Here is a 21,620-nt window from a genome sequence, read left to right as displayed (position 1 = left end):
TTGATAAACTGTTTACATATTCCTGACAAGAAATCTTCTGGCAAAGACAACAAAGAGCAAAATTAACGTAACGTAAACAATGCACCTGTTTGTAAAAGATACTCAAAACATAAGGCATCATTTGGAATGCTTTTTAGTCAGATTTTTTAACCACAATGACAAAATGCCCCTGCCAGCTATTGAGAAGTGAGAATCGATCTGTAGGTACTATTTCAACAAAAATGTTCCCATTGAGTGTCTGCAGGATTACATCTGACCATAAAGAAATTAGATAATGCACTGCATGTGATATGGTTGAAAGACTGACCACTAATACATAAAGGAATAACATCTATACAGAAGTTGATGATAGTCTGTAGTTCCAAATTGATGAGGTAGTCACCTGTCTTCTTTGCTTGTTGCACTAGAGTAACCATTCAAAAGGGCTCCAACTGCTTTTTACATTTTTGAGGGTACTGGCTATTCTTTTTCACAGTTGCACACTTTATGACTAGTAGTAGTAGTAGTAGTAGTAGTAGTAGTAATAGGCTTCTAAGCGACTCGAAGCTCCCGTACCATCTCACTTGATTCCTCCAGCTTCTCTTGTCTTATGCTGCCCCTTGTCAGTTATTTATTCCCAATCTTTCGCATATGCAATCAATTTCATTGCACCAAGTACTCCTGGGTCTCCCCCTTGGTCTTTTGCCATATGGCTTCTCCCTGACTATTCTTAACACAATTTGGTCTGCTCTCATTCTCATCAGATATCCAGCCCATTGCAGTCTTCTCAAATTTATTATGTTTACTATCACTAGTTGTTGTGATAGCTCGTAGATTTCTATGTTGTGTCTTCTCTTCCAGCATTGTGATTCATTGTCATAATATGGACCAAAGATTTTTCTATAAACTTTATTTTCAGACACTTGTAAATGGTGGTGTTCTGTTTTCGTTAGACTACATGTTTCTGCCCCATAGATTAGAACTTGTCTGATGATTGTATTATTGTTATAACCTTTAATCCTAATAAATTGCGTGGATATACAACGTAGAGCAATAGCGAGTTACATGCTTCCAACTCCGAATCTGTCACTCCACTCCCGTGCCGTGACCTGCGGCCGGCGCCGTTCATAGCCAGGTGGCGCTCCCGCGCTCGGCCGAGCTGCAGAGTGCCTCTATCGCCGTGTTCGCGTACTGACGTAGCGGCACTTTTAAATCTCGTGGCACTGTCACAACAATTATATAACTTTATTTTAGTTTTCCTAGTCAGCAGTTTGGACCCTAAGAGATTTTGTATTGCATAATAGGTTCGGTTAGCATTTTGCAGTCTCACTTTTATTTCTACCTGTCTCTGATTTTGTTCATCTATCACAGATCCCCCACTTCATGACTTCTTGTAGAAAATCATTCCAAGTCTGAAAGGGGTGAGCACATGCTGGTCACTGAGGCTCCAGGATGAGAGGAACCCAACTGTTGTGAGGACAATGGGAGATAAAGATCTTTGTCTCCCTTTTTCTGTACAATAGATGAGTCCCTCTCATCCTGGGTCTTTGTGGCCTGGCCTTCCTTTTTAACTTTTGCCAATCTATTCATCTCTCTCCCCTGACTATGGAACTAATAGTTCCAACAACTAGGATAGTGTCACGTACCTTTACATGTGCCTACTGCTAGTACAAGTATTTCATCTCCTAAAGGTGAGTAGTGACCAGTAATTTTGTCTTGTAATTTTATAGTTTTCTTGAGTGAATTTTGCTCTTGATGCAATTAAGCAAATATTGCACATTTCTTTGTTGCTTTCTGCCACATTCTTTTATATGTCAAGACTCCAATACTTACAGCTATTTTAAATTTTCACTATGGAGTTTCTTACCACATCCTCATCTTCCTTTGTGCTGTGCAACAGTTTGGTAAGAGAGAAAGGCCAAATGACATTGCAGTAACTTTTTCTTGTCTTTTAATTAACGTGTAAAAACACAATAGTCAATAAAGAAAACAATTACAAAACTGATATGTAGGCAACAACGACTATTTATGATTACGTTTAATACTGAAAATCAGATTAAAACACCAGTTCTTACACTCTACCATGAGCAAAGATGTTTCATTTTGCAAGGAATGTAAGTCATCTGCATAACTTTGTATATTTTTGGTACATAAATGCAATGTAATTAATTAAACGAATTCTTTTGGAAATTACATTCATAAAAGTAAGTGTCTGACAATTAATGCAAAAAATCTAAGGTAATCAAGACACATTTCAACTGTAGATATTTAATTGACAATTTAAACTTCATTCAAATACCTCTATTCCCCTATGGTGTAACTGACTTGTAGGCTTTTCATAACACCAAGGGAACAGCCACTAAGTGGAAGCATTTTTGCTCATTCAGTAAGACTCTTGATGGAAAACTGGTTTTAATTCACCTTCCCCAACTCAATTTTCTTCTGAATAGCTTTATATGAGTGATACAACAGAGAATCAATAAGACCAGCCACTGTGAATACACCACCTATGATGGCACATACATTAGTTGCAAAATGTCCAAATGACCTGAAAAAACAAGATTTCTTAGTTTTATCTGACTTGATACTTTTAGTTTTTTTACTAAATGATATAAAACTTTACCTTTCTCTTTCAGTGTACTTCACCATCATAGGAGCCAACTCATAGTTGAAAAAAATTCCAGGCATCCCTGATTCACCACTGATTGTAGATATAACCTATAATTTTAAATTTTTATGAGTATTTGCGTCAGTAAATTTGAACCTACAGTAACACAAGTTGGTGAAAGATTAATACACTTACTTTCTGGTGCCTGGTTACAGAAAACTGATTTGTAAGTAAGATTGTGTTATCTTTGCTCACATATGTTGTAGGAACAATCTTGACATAGTACTGAAACATTGTAGAACCTGAAATGAGAAATGTGTGTGTGTCAAGTACAACTTTAAAAAAAAATCCAATTTTGTTCAATACATAACACATACAACTGATACAAGAAGCACAAATATTATAGAAAATTAAATTAGTTAACATCAAAGGTAAGTCACAGACTTCTTGGTGAGTGACTCAAACACTAAAAGAATCAAATAAAGGTTTCTCAGGTTTCCAGCCGCGTCATGTGGTTTAAAATCCACGAGCTTTTGGCCGAGTACTCCTTGCCCATTGTAAAGTGGTGACTGTTTTCTGGCTCTGCTGCCGTCCTTATATAGCTGAGCTGCCTTCTCTGACATCACTGGTACCCACTCTGGCACCATATATGGTAATGTTTGCTTGGTGCGGCATCTGCGCCTGCTTCAACCTTCCAATGGCCAGGTCCCATGCTGCGCTTAGCTGCAGGCCGCCGTATTTATTGAGTGTGTTGACACAAATTTTTATTTTGATTGCTTCTTTTGTTATGCTATCCCAAAAACTGTTGGTCCGTGTGATAATAGAGATCTTGTCAAATGCAATATGATGACCGTTTTCTAATGCATGCTCTGCTACCGTTCATTCCTCTGGGTACCGTACATGGAAACATCTCTCCTGTTCTACACAGCGCTGTTCAATCGTACACACAGTCTGTCCGATATAGAACCGTCCACACCCACATGGTATTTTATATACTCTTGGCATTCTGAGGCCTGGATTTTAAACCACTTGACGCACTGGAAGCCCGAGAAACCTTTATTAGTACATATCGCTGTGAAACTATGCACTCCTATAACACTAAAAGAATCAGTTTACTTCAGCAAATATTATTCTACCTACTCATCCATTCCATATGTCAGAAGCTGGTACACAGGTCAAAAGTATCAAATACTACAATGGCAACAATAGCTCACAAATAACTGTAGCCCTGTCAGCTGATTTTTGTGTCACAAAACATGAGGTTATGCTTTATAATTAATTCAGATGCATCAATGGTTTCACAGCTGGTAAAAGCGGCACAAAAAATTATCTTGTGTCACATGCTTTGGGGGGGGGGGGGGGGGGGGGCTATGACAAGTCCAGATAATGGTGACACCAACTGTGTAGTGAATCAGCATCTGAATAGTTTCATATGTTAAAGTTGTAGTGGGAGGAGTGTTTCACTGTATTACTGTTTGTTGTTGGCTTAACATTAGTGCACAGGTGGCATGAATTCGATAGTAATTATTACTTGAAGTGAAATGATGAATTCTGTCTTATTATGCATGTGAAATATGTAAACTTCGTTGAGATACTGACGGTGTTCTCTTAAAAGGAATAATCATGGACTGATGCATTTCAAAATGAACTGTCACTCGAGATAGGCATATCAGGCTGAAAGCATGGTTGTGAATAAATACATTTAATAACAGTCCAGGAGGAGACTACTGTCCCTCCTAAAATGTTGAAGGACTGCAAGTAAACAGAAAATAATGAATTGATTGATCTTTTTAGGCTGATCCACACTGACTCATAGTGCATTGCAGAAATTAACGCCCCCTCCCCCTCTCCCTTTCCTCATGAGAAGTGTGGCGTGCTGTTGCTCCAATGGGTCAACAAGGTTTTAGTATGTTACATTTGTGTCCTGTGAACAGAATGCAAAAGTTTCCATGATTAACAAAAGTAAGAAAACTGTAATAGCGTCTTCTTCCATGACGGAAATTGTCTACCAACGGCACCATGATGATCAGTGTACAAACACGAAGGGGAAGTCACTCTATGTTCATAAGATTCTTACAGTAAATATTATAGTTTCTGATGTGCAGAGTGAAGTCTTCTGGAAAAAATATTTCTTGCATTTGATAAGAACAACAGAATCAAATGAAACAAGATCACAACAAGATTACAATACTACACATTGAAGTTCTACTGTAACAGTGCTGTTTTAGAGCCTCTTCTCTAGGTTTCTAAGCAGGAATAAAAAGGGAAAGGGTTGCCAAAATAGCTTTACTGTGATTGCTCCTCTGTGAGCAGTGTAAGTCTAGATCAGCAAGCTCACTCTTAGATGACATGGCTTGGGGGCAGTTGAAATTGCAAAACCAAACACTTTGGCTTCAGTTCTTTTTGATTTCACCAGAGGAACTCTGGCTCATGTTACAGATTGGGGGGGAGGGGGGGGGCATTCGAGGAGAATCTGTGTCCCCTAGTCTGTGACATCACACTGGTGGTATTTTCAGCTACTGGCTAATTACCAGTTGATCATCAGCCTTCTTCTAGGGTGTCTTTTAGCTTGAGTGTACTTCTCTGGTTATCCCAATGAAGGGGTATGCCAATAATGGGATTTATATAAGCTGCAACCCATGTTATGGGTTTTGGATACAGCCACAGAGCAAAGGAGTGGAGTTTTCTTCTTACAATTAGCATCTCAGTATGATATATGGTCAAGGGTGTAATATTCCTAAATTATCTTTTTCTTCTCCTTCTTGAACTCAAGGAAGCCTGGAGATAGAGAATAATGCCAGCTCATGCCCTTCATTGCCAGTAACAGACAGGAGGACATTTACGATATACTTCTTCATGCATTGTGCTCCCACAGACCTCATAGATGGGTTGATGGGTGCCATGGGAAGCCAAATGCCTAAGTCTCAAACATTTAAAGTATCTTGTAGTAAATGGATGCCCAACTTTACATTGCTCCTAAATATAACTCTGACCTTCTCAGGAAAGTTATTTTCTTTGAAAATGAGAATGAAAGCACAGTATCCTCATTGTTTCTGATGAATCCAGCAAGAGAGAAATATTCTGGCACTCTAATTTATTGAATTCACTTCATAATCGGTTTTTAGTATGAGGTCTGTGTGAAAAGCAAGACCTTGGACCATGGCAAACCACTGTCTTGGAGTTCCGAAGCCAGCAAGCAACCACACTTGTGATGCACCTGGCAATTGTCTTGCTGAGCAGTGTTCAATATCTTCACCAACAGAGACCTCTTTCTCAATATTTCAATAGATAAACTTAGTTGACCTTGTCTTCAATAATGAAGGATGATTTCAGCCATCATAAAATACTATCATTCATGGAACATACCAGATACTAGGCAAACCACTTCGCTCAACTGCTCTTCAGCTGATAACCTTCCTATAGCATTGTATTAAACACACAATCACACCCGAATACAATTTATGTTTTAACATAGCTGTTGTCTGGCAAAAGTTTGACTTGTATATCACTTGCCAATATACTATTCAGTTTGATCAGTTCTTCCCATGGACAACATGTACTGATAGGGGTTGTTACTTGTGTTGGTAAGTACTGTGACTGGGATTTGACAAAAGACTGGGAACAATTCATGAAACCAAATGAGGCTGGATGACCAGTCTGGGCTCTCAAAGGCAGAACACTGAATAAGCACAGAACACAACAACAATGAAAACAGACATTGGAGACAGCCGTATAAACAAACAAGCCCACAGAGTAATGCAAGACAGAAACCAAAACGTACAGAAATGGAAGAAACAAGGGACAACAGTGCGTCAAAGCTAGCAACATAACTGTGAGGTGATACACCACTGAAAGCAGGGCCACAGTGCAGCAGAATTAACAGAACTGCTGTGAGCACTAATTGGTCAGTGTAAGAGGCATGGTGCTGCAGCAGGGTGAGACCAGCACTGTGGCTCAGTAATGTGCACACTCGCAGATGTTGCATCTCTGTCTGGAAGCTGCAGTCAAGATCCACACTTTCCAGCGGACTTTCAAAGTCACCAGGTTGGGATACCAGATCCCCCCACCCTGAAATGGCCATGTATGGCTAGAAGTATCCATGCTGGTGTTTCAGGATATGAGCTGGTATTATGATTTATGTACCAATGTGGAAGCCTGCTAACAGGTATGAGGACCCAGGAGTCTCTGGCATGTTTCTGGGATGCAGTGACATGGTTGTGGAGAGTGCGTGGAGACTTCCGCCTCCATGTCCATATCCACAGAAATTGCTGCTGGTGTTCTGGAGTGCAAATTATATCTGTGTAGTTGCGAAAGTGGCACACGTGTTTCGAGGACAGGGTGGTCTACCAGCAGCTGTGCAGTCAGTAGGTGTGGGTGGAGATGGTTGGCATGATGGTACTCCAAACTGGTCAAAGGGTCCACTGTTGCAAGGTGTCACCTATGAGTGATAAACATCGTAGCCTGTGTCCATGTGTCTTTCATCCCATATGAGCATGTTTGCACCACTATGCCCAGGGAACAGTGCTCTGCATGCTGTGTCCAGGATTCTCAGAGCTGTAGGGCCAGGAAATGCAGGACAGTTCATGGTCGTCTTCCAAGGAAGAGCTTCACCACACTACGGTCATGGACGGGTGTGCTCCGGTACGTCCTCAAGAACATCGCGAGCACTGCTGTGGTGGTGGTGGTGGTGGTGGTAGTTTCCACTGCTTTTAACATCTGCTGCCTAAATGTCTGTACCATATGCTCTGCCCCACCACTGGGGGGATGTGTGGGATGGCAGGTTAAAAATGCGTTGTATGCCGTTTGAGGTCCAGAGTTGTTCAAAAGTTGTCACCTCGAACTGGAGCCCATTGGCTGACATGATGGTTCAGGAAATGTACGGTCGCAAGAATACTGGGCTTCGGACGGCCACGTGCACTCCCGAGAGCAAAGACCATCGTGGTCGGTGTATGGCTGTGGTGCATCATACTGCACCCGCAGCAGCAGTTTGAGCAGCAGTTGGCACCACAGTGACACAAAGAGCTGTTACAAATTGGTTACTTCAAGGACAGCTTCGACCCACATGCCCTGTAGCGTGCATTCTACGGACCCCAAACCACCGCAGTTGCGACTTCAGTGGTATCAAGCGAGAGCTCACTGGAGGGCAGGGAGGAAGTCTGTTGTGTTTGATGAAAACTGGTTCTGTAACGTTGCCGGTGATGGCTGTTTGTTGATAGGAGATGGCCAGTTGAGGACCAGCAATCAACTTGTCAATGTGCTAGGCATACTGGATCTACCCTGGAGTTATTGTGTGGGATGCGACTTTGTGTAACAGTACGCGCACTCTCGTGATTATCACACGCACCCTGATTGCAAATTTGTACATCGGTCTGGTGGTTCGACCTGTTGTGCTGCTATTCACGAACAGCATTCCAGGGTGTGTTTTCCTCCAGGATAGTGCTCGCCCACATACCGCTGTTGTAACCCAACATGCTCTACAGATTGTTGACAGGTTGCCTTGGCTTGCTCAGTCACCAGATCTGTCCCCGATCGAACGCACATGAGACATCCTTGGGAGACAACACCACAAGAGCATTCAGAAGAGCATGTTAGTTGAGGCATCTGTTGTAGTGGACACCATACTGACCACATACATGTAGCTGGAGCAAGCATCCACAACTAGTAACCGGAGAGAACCTGAAAACTGGCCAACAGAATACAAATAAATGTGGTTCCAAGGGCGACAGGAGGTGGGCCTAGGGGCGAAGTATTGTGGTGTAGTAGCCTGATGAGGGGTATGAATGGAACAGCTGTGCACCATAGCTTTGTGTCCTTGTTTAACTTGGCCAGTAAGAATGTCACTGCACTAGGCCTTTCAGCCATGACATTCTCCGGTGCCTGTGATGGAGTAGTTGTAAAATTTAAGGGTGCAGGGCAGTCAGGACAAGAACACAGTGAATATCTGCCTCACAGTCATTCAGGAGGACATCACAGATGACTGACAGATGATGGGAGAGATGAGCTAAGCTTCAGAGCTCCAGAATAGTGTTCTCAGGAAACTAAGTGGGCCACCCACGAAGTTTTTAGTGCATCACTCATTGTAGGACTGTGTCAAAGCACATGTCAGCAGCAATTCATGCAGGCATAATGGGGAACCCAACCGAGGTTTGTCACCATTCCGTATTTATCTGGACACATGACATTTCCTGCTGCTCAAAGGCCATGTCTGGTCCCACAGAGCTTCCACATTGGCGTGTTGCACTGCGGGCTTGTAGTTAATGGTATAATTGTAAGAGATGAGGAAAAGTGTCCAAATCAGAAGCCACTGTACTGTCCATTCTGGTAGTCAGATGCATGGCTCAAAGAGTGTCAACAGTGGCTTACGGTCCATAATTAAATTAGTCCCAATAAGGTAAACATGGAACTTTTTGTTCCATCATCTTTCGGGCGTGCACTCGGGACAGCAACAATTCTTCTTGCGATATTTCGGCTAGAAACATCCCAGCCATCTTCAAGGCGAGTCGGAGACTGAGTTCATAGCATTTGCGCGTGCCTATTTATACGGAGAGTCACGTGATACAAAGCTGCTGAGGATTGAAAGCGCATGCGTCAAAGATATCAAAGTCGCCACTACTGCACTAGTCATAGATAAGATGTATATAACAAAGATAAACATATAAGCGCAGAGTGCAAACAAAATAGTGCTGCTGCGAATCCACCGTGCTTGTAAATAAATAATTAATCTTTAAAAGTGGTAACATCTGTTGGAAGTGAAGATGCAGAAATTCTTTCCGAACAAAGGTGTGAAATAAGCAGTTTCCAAGCATTGTCAAGATGAAATCCTTCGTCACGGTTTAGCAGGTTGTCGGCTAGTTGTATTTATACAGCTTCCTTAACAACTGAGTCCCAGAAAGATGAAGCAGTAGTTAAAATCTTAACATCTTTACAATCCATGGCATGGCCAGTAGAAGTGCAATGTTCGGCAACTGCTGATTTGTTGGACTGAAGAAAATGTGTGTACCACTGGTGTTTGACGCATCGTTCCTGTACAGTGCGCGTGGTTTTGCCCTATGTAACGTTTGCCACACTCACAAGGGATTTCATAAACTCCTGCCTTTCGCAAAAGGAGATCATCCTTAACGGATCCCAACAAGGCTGCAGTGTTAGCTGGTGGGCGGAATATCACATCCACTTTATGTTTTTTCAAGATTCTAGCGATTTTAGAAGAAACATTACCCACGTATGGGAGATAGGCTGTAGATTTCACTTCCCTTTCCACTTCCTCATCCTTTTCCTGTGATTTTTCTGCAGTTTTTATTTGCAGGGCTTTCTTAATCTTCTGTTCGAATAGCCTTTTCTCCTAAAAACTGCCTCCAGGTGTACAAGCTCATTCTGCAGGCTGTCAACATCAGACACCACATGAGCCCTGTGGACCAAAGTTTTCAGAACACTCATAATTTGCGACAGATGGTGGCAGCTAGATGCCTGCAAATACAGGTCTGTGTGTGTGGGCTTACGATATACGCAATGACCTAGGGATCCATCTTCTTTCCGGCGAACCAGCACATCCAGAAATGGTAAACAGCCATTCTTCTCTTGCTCCATAGTGAACTTGATGTTTCCGTGAATGGAACTGAGATGTTCCAAAAACTCTTTCAGTTTATCCTCTCCGTGGGGCCACACTATGAAAGTGTCATCCACGTATCTCCAGAAGACCGTCGGTTTTAATACTGCTGAGTTGAGGGCTTTCTCTTCAAAATCCTCCATAAACAAATTAGCCACCAGGGGAGAGAGAGGGCTCCCCATAGCGACACTGTCAATTTATTCGTAATATTGTTCATCAAATAAAAAATAAGTGGAGGTTAATGCATGCTTAAACAAAGCTGTTATATCATCCTCAAACTTGCTGCTAATGAGATACAGGGAGTCAGCCAGAGGTACTTTGGTGAACAACGAGACAATGTCAAAACTAACTAATAAATCTGTGCTGTTGAGCTTCAGACCTTTCAACCTACTGATAAAATCCGACGAGTTGCGGATATGATGTTCATATTTCCCCACAAACAGTCTCAACAGAGAGGCTAAATATTTTGCCAATGAGTACGTTGGTGCACCTATATTGCTAACTATTGGTCGAAAAGTCAGCGTTTTTAAAATCTGCTCCAAACATGGATTAACATTTTCAGTTTCTTCAGAACTGGACATTCGTAGAACTTTGTGTACCTTGGGAAGGCCATATAATCTGGGGGGCACAGAGCTGTGTCCCTTCAGTTTGTTGGCGACTTCTTTAGGCAGAGAACTGGAGTTCAGAAGCGATGCAGTTTTCCTCTCAACCCGAGATGTGGGGTCCTTGTCAATCTTACGGTATGCAGACTCATCCAGTAAGTTGTGCATCTTCTCAATATAGACGCCTCTCGGAAGCAAAACTGTGGCATTATCCTTGTCTGCAGGAAGGACCAAAGACTGGGAATCATTCCGGAGATTACGAAGTGCAGCTCTCTCAGCTGAGGATAAGTTGCTTTTTTGTGGACGAGATCTTGTAAGAGTTCGGCACACTTCACGTCTTATTTCTTCGGCGAAATCACCAGGTAACTTTCGGACAGCTTCTTCAATACCTGAGATAAAAGATGTTAACGGCAGGGGCTTTGGCGTGGGAGCAAGTTCAGACCCTTTTCTAAAACTGACATAGTCGCATTGTCCAAGTCCTTATTTGTAAAATTGAAAACAGAAGATTTAAAACACACATCTTGCTGCGACTGAGTAGTCAGACGGTCGAATTTCGCCACTTGTCTTGCAGTGGAATCTTGATGAGTCCAGTCTGATTTTGCCCATGTTATGCCATCAGTCCATTCCCAAGAAATAGGTGGGAGTTTAGCTGCTATCTTCAGATGTAAATGATACAACTCTGCCGAGATCAAATCCAACTTCCTGCGAGTATATCTAATTCTCTCCTTAACCAATGCCAAACTCGCTTTACGAGTAATCTTATTAGCTGCTCACAGTCTTGATAAAAGTACCACTTTCACAAATTTAGGTATAATATCATGGCTCCGGCATCTTTGTGAAAAGCTCAAGGAATTCAATAGTTTTGCTCTTAAAGTTCGTACCTTCACGAAGAGGACTGCGATGTGATTCTTGAAGTTTTCCCGGCGGACATAATGTTCCATCATCTTTTGAGCGTGCATTCGGGACAGTGACAATTCTTCTTGCGATATTTCGGCTAGAAACCTCCCAGCCATCTTCAAGGCGAGTCGGAGACTGAGTTCATAGCGTTTGCGCGTGCCTATTTATATGGAGAGTCAGGTGATACAAAACTGCTGAGGATTGAAAGCGCATGCGTCAAAGATATCAAAGATGCCATTACTACGCTAGTCATAGATAAGATGTATATAACAAAGATAAACATATAAGCACAGAGTGCAAACAAAATAGTGAAAACTTTGGTCCACAGGACTCATGTAGTGTCTGATGTTGACAGCCTGCAGGATGAGCTTGTACACCTGGAGGCAGTTTTTAGGAGAAATGGCTACTCGAACAGCAGATTAAGAAAGCCCTGCAAATAAAAACTGCAGAAAAATCACAGGAAAAGGATGAGGAAGTGGAAAGGGAAGTGAAATCTACAGCCTATCTCCCATACGTGGGTAATGTTTCTTCTAAAATCGCTAGAATCTTGAAAAAACATAAAGTGGATGTGATATTCCGCCCACCAGCTAACACTGCAGCCTTGTTGGGATCCGTTAAGGATGATCTCCTTTTGCGAAAGGCAGGAGTTTATGAAATCCCTTGTGAGTGTGGCAAACGTTACATAGGGCAAAACCACGCGCACTGTACAGGAACGATGCGTCAAACACCAGTGGTACACACATTTTCTTCAGTCCAACAAATCAGCAGTTGCCGAACATTGCACTTCTACTGGCCATGCCATGGATTGTAAAGATGTTAAGATTTTAACTACTGCTTCATCTTTCTGGGACTCAGTTGTTAAGGAAGCTGTATAAATACAACTAGCCGACAACCTGCTAAACCGTGACGAAGGATTTCATCTTGACAATGCTTGGAAACCGCTTATTTCACACCTTTGTTCGGAAAGAATTTCTGCATCTTCACTTCCAACAGATGTTACCACTTTTAAAGATTAATTATTTATTTACAAGCACGGTGGATTCGCAGCAGCACTATTTTGTTTGCACTCTGTGCTTATATGTTTATCTTTGTTATATACATCTTATCTATGACTAGTGCAGTAGTGGCGACTTTGATATCTTTGACGCATGCGCTTTCAATCCTCAGCAGCTTTGTATCACGTGACTCTCCGTATACATAGGCACGCGCAAATGCTATGAACTCAGTCTCCGACTCGCCTTGAAGATGGCTGGGAGGTTTCTAGCCGAAATATTGCAAGAAGAATTGTCGCTGTCGCGAGTGCACGCCCGAATGATGATGGAACATTATGTCCGCCGGGAAAACTTCAAGAATCACATGGAACTTTTTAACTGCAAGACAATCACTAAAGCTTCCTTTTAGCAAAATTTTCTTTTGAGACAGTGTCAATATCTTTGTTGCATGGGCAAACTGATTGCTCAATACCAACTCTGCAACAATGCCATATGGAGAGGCATCCGTGGCCAGAACTGGTGAATGCGATGGTGAAGAGGGTGTGTGTTGAGGTGGCATGTACTTCAACTACGTGAAAGCACACTCACAGGCAGCTGTTCACCTGTATTGAAAGCCTTTGTTCTGCAGCTGATTTAGTTAATGCAGGATATGGGCCACTTGTGGGGAGTAAGTGCCTGCGGTACCCCTTTTGCTCCTGAAGAAAATTAGCATTTGTCTAAGGATCACTTTAGCCCCACCCCAAAAATATAGTAAATACAGTGCAATAGTTTCACAGGCAGTCCTCAAGCGTAGTGTATGTGACAATTAAGTCACCAAAATAATTAGTACAAGTGGATATAGACATGGTTACCTGTTCCGGAGTGGAAAAGATCCCAAAAGGCAAGTGCTTGCATTTATATAAACCAAAGGTAGTGTTGATAACCGCAATGTCTTGCAACTCCTGCAAACTCTGCAAATATGTGGCAGCAAGGTCTATCTTAGAAAAATACTCTCCTCTGGGAGGTGGTCTTCCGGGCTTGGTATCAGATAGGTCTCTACTTGTGCCTTGGAATGAAGGTCTCCACAGAGCCAGAGAGAACCACTGGATTTCTTTACCACTACTAAGGACATGGCCCAAGTGCCTGATTTAACTGGTTCAGTCACCCCAATCAATCAAGTTCCTTCTTGAGAGCTGTCCATGAGGAGACTGGAATGGATTGTGCTAAGCAGAAATGGGGCACTATATCTGAATGCACTAAGATATAAGTCTGAAAATTTGTGACGGACCCCAGGCCAGGTTCAAAAATAGATGCAAAAGTGGCACAAAGGTCATCGAGTTTCCGAAAGGGAAGGGCATCAGACATGACCAGAACCTTGTTACTGATGTAGAATCGAAACAAGAAGCAATCTGGCCTGAAAAAGTTTCTGGCTTAATGACTATCGACAACAAACAGTGTTGTCAGCCACGTGACTTTCTTGGGCATGTGGAGATTTAAAACGACCACCATAAGGAATTGAACTGTCAACACATGCTACCAATGTAGGTGGGGCCAAGTGGAACTACTGCCTGAAGTTAATGCAGTTGACACATGTGACAAGCTTGGCCCAAATGTCCTGACAGCTTATGGCAGAAATGGAAATGTCCAACCTTTCCACAATGGATGCAGTGCATGCAGAAGTTTGTACAATCCAAACGTGTGTGCTGTGCAACATGGGCAAGCCGGAAGACCCCACTGCTGGCAGGGTATAGCTGGTCATTCACAGGCCATCAACACATATGAATTTGATGAATCATGAAGACACCATCTAGGAAGTGGGTTGTGAGGATATCATGGTCCTGGAGTGTGATGCAGCATCTGGTCCACTGCTACTAGTGGTCACGCCATGAGGCACCATTTGCTGCCTGTATGATTTCAAAAGTGCGCAACTGTCAAAATATCGTATAATGAAGGTTTGTTTAGCTTAAGGGTTGAAGTGCTTACTTCCAGGTTGGTAGCCAAATGGACCACTATGTCTCAAATTAAAGAGTCTGGATAGAATGTTTTGCAAGTGAGTTCGTACAAGCAAAATATCAATAGTGAGTTGTAAATCAGTGACCTTGGAGTAATACGACTGATATAATTGCTTGTGGCATTGAAGAAATTTGAGCCACAATGCAACAACACGCAACCACTGTGCATAATAACTTGAAAGTTACGGGCATATCTCCTCGAATATGGAGGCGATAGGATTTGAGAGAAGAGCCAACTTCACCGGGGAAGCCCAAGAGAGGAAGAGCAACCGTCGGAAAGCGACATCTGTGATATGAAAGGTGGTGAAGTGATGCTTCAGCCACTGTATATACATGTCCCAGTCCTCTCTGGCAGAATTAACAGGTGGTAATGCAAGTGGGCGGCTCTCCACTTGGGAACTAACTACTGGCTGCATTGCGTGGGTACACTAAAACTGCCGTTTATCCATCAATAGCTGAATTTCTTGATAGAGCAATTCATTTTGTTGCTGCTGATGCTGCTATTGTTGAAACTGCTGTTGGAACTATCGCTGCAATTGGTGGTGCAAGAGCTTTTGTTGCTGTTGTTGTTCCAAGAGCTTTGAGAACTCTGCATCCTTTGTATGCTGCTAACCTTTTACAGCATTTCCAACTATTGTGACTGGTATTTGACAAAAGATAAGAAAAATCTCAAGAAACTTGCAAGGCTGCCAACAGCCCTGGGATTGTCAATGGTCGAATTATAAGTGCAGGTAGAAGACATCAATCAGGAAAACAGAAGAGATAGCAGTACAAATAAACAAGTGCAAGGAGTAATCCAAGAGAAAAATCAAGACATGGTGAAATGGCAGCCCAGAAACATCAGTGCATTTTGACTAGTGATATGATTGTGAGGCAAATACACCAATGATAGCAGGGCCATGGCACAGCGAAACTTATAGCATTGCCACAAGCACTAATTGGTCAGTGAGAGAGGCATAGCACTGCAGCCGAGCGAGGCCAGCACTATGGCATGGGGATGCGCATGCTCATAGATATAGAAGCTCTGCCTAGCAGCGATGGTTGAGATCCACGCTTATGGCAGGTAGTCAAAGTAGCCAGGCTGGGATATGAGAGTAATCATTGCCTTTAGCTCAAACGCCTGAAATTAAGCAGTCGCATACTTGACTTCCTGTACCAGCAGGAGTCTACAACCTAAAATGTATGTAACATCTACTTTCTCTCCTAAGCCACTTGATAGTGTGTCCACCATGCTGAATTTTCAGTGCTCATGTTGGCTGTCTCAAATTAAAAATGCTCTTACCCACTTTTATGGGCTCATTTTGGATAGTACGAGATTCTAGTTGTTCTCCTCATTTCTCTCTTGCAACAAGCAGGAATTACCCTACATGTACTCTCCAAGATCATCGAGGAGTACTTATAATACTTTGAGCTCTCATAGTGAGGTGGTTGAATTTTAATTCTATGGTGGAACTGCAACAAATAAACAAATTATTTTAAAAAAAGCAACTGAATGCTTACTGCCAATTAGTGTGGTATACACATAACAGCAAAAAATAGCTGGAGCTAACTTCTGAGTTGTTCTTAACTGGAACCAGTTACGTTATAGGGTATAAGTGTTGTAAATGTGCATGCCATTGAAACAGTTACACCACTTTGATGCTCAGCACAATGGATGCTTCCTCTGTAAAACCTGCAGTGCTTGATTCTTAGGATTATAGATCAACAAGAGACAATTACAGATCAGCAAATGGCGATCTCATGGGGCGAGTGATTTTAACAACATAGTGATTTAATGAACTTCATTTTGGCTTTGCCTATACATTTTCATATGGGAGAGGTCAGGGCCAGGAGGAGGCCACGTGAAAAGAGCAAACTTTTTCTATTTTGCAAAGCTTTCCAGCCCCGTCACTAATGTTTGTACTGGAGACTGGTCTTGTCATGAAAGATTGCTCTCACATGATACAGCTGTCACCTTGATGGATCCAGATTTCTCATAATAAATGTACGCACAGTATTGTGCAACACCAAGCCAACTATTTATCACATACAGCACTCCAATCCCCTGGAAGACATGCAGCCCCATCACACCAAAGACACTCAACCACTGTGAGATAACTTCTGGATGCTTTACGGATTGAAGTGGACACCTTGCAGCCTGTGTAATTGTATGGGGGCATTATTTGCTGAGAACAGTATCAATTTATCAGGGAATATTGTGGCTTTTTCCCAATTACAATAGACTTTATCATACGCAAATGCTAGTTTTCATCATGAGGCTCCTCTTGAGGGCTGCAGGCCCCCAAAACCAGCACTGAACCTTAAACATCAATCTGGAAAAGGAATTAATATGTTTTAAAGCACTACATTGGAAAGAGATTATTGGCATGATGGGTTCACTAGTTCATTATCCTTGGGCAGTGTTTTAATATGCTAAAGTTCAGTGTCTGTCCATGAATTTGATTCTCCAATTTCTCCATGCAGGTACTCTTTTATCAAACTTTGCATACTGCTATAGGGGATATCAAACCATTCCCTGGTGCCTGATACTGAATAATTCCTTTCGTATGCAAAACCAATAATGAGTCATAGATAAACTGTTGGTGATTTACAGACTGATTCATGAGGAATGTCACATAATTTGTGAGGTGATTCTACATGTGAAAATAAACCGAAAAAGTTCCATCAACATGTGTCCGATTTTTGATTGTTACAAAACTGGAGCACATTGAAGATGACACAAATCCGTGAATGATTATGAAGACAAGTGTGGGTATTACTAAAACAAAATGCTGTGTAGGCACTGTGGTGAACAGAATAATGGTGGGACAGATGACTGATCCATCCTACAAGAGGTGTTCAAAAAGTTCTCCGCCCATCTCAATGCACTTGTCAATGTGTTGCATTGCACATTGAACACCATCTCGGTGGGCTTTAATGTGAGCAACAGCATCAGCAATGCAAATGAAAATTTCTTCATGTGTATCCATCCACCTTCGTAGTATACACATTCCTGTTTACCCAGCCCCACAAGAGGAAGTCTAATGGGGTTAGGTCCGGCGATCTGGCAATCCAGTTACTGCCGAAAGCACATGGGGTTTGTCATTCAGGGGAAAGTCTCTGGTATTCTGTCACAGCTGCATGGTTACTGCCATTACAGAACCTGTACACAAACAACACACTTGCGTATTCTGCATGGGTGAACATATGTAGCATGTTGGTATTCTCTGACTCAATGGACTTGCTCAATTAAACAACTCTCAAGCACGACATGCACATGGCCTCACAACTGCTCACTGATCCAACCGATGACTGCACACTGTGTACATTTACAGTAGTTGCCTCAGTGCAAAATCACAGTGCTGTCATCTGTTGAAGAACCCCCGTACCTCTTGTAGGATAGATCAGTCATCTGTCCCACCATTATTCTGCCCACCATAGTGACTACACAGCATTTTGGTAAGTAATATTCACACTTGTCTTCATGTTCATTCATGGATGTGTGTAGTCTTCAACACACTCCAGTTCCATAATGACTGAAATTGGACACATGTTCACAGAATCACCTCACAAATTATGTGACATTCCTCCTGACTCACCCTGTATGTGATCCATGAACAATATGAGTGGGCTCAAAAGTCTCAAAGTGATGCAGACATCTGAGCTTGAATCATGTTCAACCACTATCTACTGTCAAAAGAATTATGTACTATCTACCACTGAAAGAATTATGTTTGACTGTCAGACAGTACAGCACAATACTGACGCCACCTGTAGAATAAAGTTTAAAATGAAACTCTATTCTACAAGAAACTCAACCCGGAATGACATACCAGTGACAAAGTTGAGCATTTTCATCGCTTCATTTTTGCAAGCGTGTATCACATTTCTGAAGACAAAAATACCACAGGCTATACACTGAGATGCTCTACACCAAACCCTCTCCCACCTGTTTTCCCCCAGTTTTACATTACACCAGAGTGTAGCCAAGAGTGAAGAACAAAAGGCAGTGTTATTAACTGTACCACAGATTGTAGTTCAAGTCCTCTCTAATAATTTATTTTAATTTTATACTTTGCATCAAAGTTTGTAACTAGCAATAGGAGTATATTATAAATAAAATCCAATATGATTAAAATAAGGAATTTTCTCTATAAGTATCAACTTTTATTAAAACTGTTATTAAGTTCTATTAAGCAACTACAATGAGTTGTGACATGGCTCTAATAATCTGTCACATACCTCAAAATGCCACAGGAATCAGAGAAGTTGCTGCCTTCAAATTTCTACACTGCCAACACTTTTATTGTATGCGTATCAGGAGAGATCCTGTTTGTGGTTTCCAGCCAAAACAATGTCACTTCTACTGTGGGAAATTAACTACAAATAATTTTAACTTTTTCATAATATTACCTCTTCTGGATGTATCTACAATAAAGTGAAAAACTGACATATTTCATTTTACACAAGTCAGTATTTTGGAGTATTTCAACTCAGTCTGTGATTTCATCAGGCTATCTTTTATGCTGTTAAGGGCACATTACGATGAGTTCTAGAAACAACATCTTGTTGACTGACAAATTTACATTCTGTGTTATGAAGGCTAATTAAAATGTATTAATGAGGCTACCAATATTTCAGAGTTGCATTTCAGTGTGGATGAACCAAGTCATAAGTTGAATTAAATGAGGACTGAACAGTTCACTGATGCTCTTTGTGAGAAGTTCACATTTTTACTCTGCAAGTAGTTCTACTATTGATAGACAAGAACACATTAGAGGGATGACAAGTTAACTGAACTGACACTCAAATATATGCCGGGACTTCACAAAGTAAGTTACACTTGTTATTTCAATCAAGGGCCATCGCACGACAAGAGTGGTGCATTATCAGAAGAGAGTACATGTTCCAGGTTTCCTGCAGACACACTTTTACTATGATGCCTATAACAGGTTCATCACAGAGTGCAACTGAAAAGGCACAGTAACTGGAAACATACTCCAATGTTGAAATTCATGACACTGTTCCATTTTTACAGGCAAAATATCTAAACTGCACACAGATTCACCATGAAATTCTGGCAGAATATGGACCAAACACAAGGTCACGTCCAGTCACAGTGAAATGAAGCTAACAATTTTACCAATACCACATAGCAGAGATTGATTCTGGTCAGGAAGTCCAAATCTTGCATCATGCAATTTCCATCTTTTCTGCAAGCTGAACGAACATCTAAGGTGACAGAGATTTTCCAACAATGAGGAGATTCACAAAGCAGTTCTTGCTGGCCGTGGTGGCCGAGTGGTTCTAGGCACTTCAGTCCGGAACCGCGTGGCTGCTATGGTCGCAGGTTCGAATCCTGGCTCGGGCATGGATGTGTGTGATGTCCTTAGGTTAGTTAGGTTTAAGTAGTTCTAAGTTCTAGGGGACTGATGACCTCAGATGTTAAGTCCCATAGTGCTCAGAGCCATATGAACCATTTTGAAAGCAGTTCTTGAAAGGCTTTGTGACCAAGGAGTAGATGTATATGTTGAAAAATAGTGTCATGTATGTGTGTCACTTTGAAGTGCAACACAGTATTCAGTAAAAGTAACTTGGCCTGCCATAACAACATGCAACTTACTGTTTCAAGTCCCCTTGTATGAAAAGGCACTGTACCACTGCCACAGAAAATACTCCTGAGAACGCCAGTTAAGACACGTACTTTTAAAAATAAACTCCTTCTTCAGGCAGCCTGTTTTTAAAGATAAATATTATATAATTATATATGCAGATCTCAGTCTGATACAGTTGAATATTAATTGTTAAAAAAGAAAAGAGGTGTGCTTCGATTGCTTGAGCACATTGAAACACAGCAAGCCACATGCCAAACATGAATCATTTAGGTTAGAAATATCCAGAGATTCAAAATTACTGAAAGTTGTAGTTTTTGCTTAGACCAATATATGGAAATATACAGGAATGTTCACTAAAATCTAGGCAAATTTGAATTTCATACCACATTATTCTTATGCCAGAGGTCAATGTTGACACTCTGCACTGCTAAGTATATTGTTGTCAGGAAACACTTGGCTGCCAAACAGGCAAACGAAGATTCCAGTGTATTGACATCGAAGTGAAACTTTGAAAGACTACTTTGTGAGGACCTCTGAAGTCAAAAAGAGCTCAAGTCCTGACTCCTAAGAATTCAAGACCATCATTGTGATCATCGGCAAAAGTTATTGGTGAGCCAACAACACTAAGCAATTGCCAAGGAGAATCTTCAATCAAAATCCCACTCTTAACGTGTGACAAATGCTCTCCAAGACCATTATGAAGCACATTAGGCACTGCAATTTGCATCTTCGTTCATTAAAAAATGATGCTGTGAGACAAATCGGTTCTTTTCTTGTGAGAAAAGTTTTACAGCAGACATGAAAGTCAACTGGATAAAATTACCAAGCCCCATACATGATCCAGGAAATATTCCCACTGATGTCTGAAAAAAATTTGTCACCAGTCTTTAAGTGTGAAGTTGGCTAGTCACCCATTGTGTGCCTCCCCAGATGGCAGATAGGGGAATACTCACCAGATATGGCAGGCATTGGGGAAATAAAATACCCAGCGTGGACCCAAACTAGCACAAAGTGAAGACAGATCTCAAAGCCATAAAGAAGGCAATGTGTCTAGGACAGATCATGTCTGAAATAAAATCAGCAGAGACAGAGGCTTAAATGTGGCAGTCCCGCCACTGTCCTTACCATGTGCAGCATTTGCAATGCAGCCAGGGGGACATTCAAATTGCCAAAAATCCAAAGAAAATTCACGCTGGATTGGAGATGGTGTCAACAATTCTGAGGTGGAACAGGCCAACATGTCCAATCCTTGAGGATGATGATTATGGTGAGTCTTCATGTGCTAACTGTTGCATAGAGCAAGAGTCATATCATACTCCCACAATTTTTAAAAGCAAAGAAGCTGTCACAAAAG

At 41.7% G+C, this 21,620-nt stretch overlaps 1 protein-coding gene across 3 annotated transcripts in view; it reads right to left on the bottom strand.

Annotated features, from left to right (window-relative positions):
- Nucleotides 1-1,913: 1,913 nt before the first annotated feature.
- LOC124612452 (endoplasmic reticulum-Golgi intermediate compartment protein 3) overlaps nucleotides 1,914-21,620 on the bottom strand; it is a 95,191-nt gene continuing 75,484 nt past the window's right edge. For all 3 annotated transcript variants that reach the window (XM_047140676.1, XM_047140677.1, XM_047140678.1), the window contains exons 9-11: nucleotides 2,783-2,889; nucleotides 2,603-2,697; nucleotides 1,914-2,527 (exon numbers count right to left, since the gene is read on the bottom strand). In XM_047140676.1, the coding sequence (XP_046996632.1) occupies nucleotides 2,392-2,527; nucleotides 2,603-2,697; nucleotides 2,783-2,889 (338 nt within the window). In that variant the 3' untranslated portion in view covers nucleotides 1,914-2,391. The remainder of the gene's footprint in view (nucleotides 2,528-2,602; nucleotides 2,698-2,782; nucleotides 2,890-21,620) is intronic.

The sequence above is a fragment of the Schistocerca americana genome, chromosome 4 (genome assembly GCF_021461395.2).
Source record: "Schistocerca americana isolate TAMUIC-IGC-003095 chromosome 4, iqSchAmer2.1, whole genome shotgun sequence".
Taxonomy (NCBI): Eukaryota; Metazoa; Arthropoda; class Insecta; order Orthoptera; family Acrididae; genus Schistocerca; species Schistocerca americana.
The sequence above is the reverse complement of the archived record's forward strand: the minus strand, read 5'-3'. Positions and strand labels throughout refer to the sequence as shown.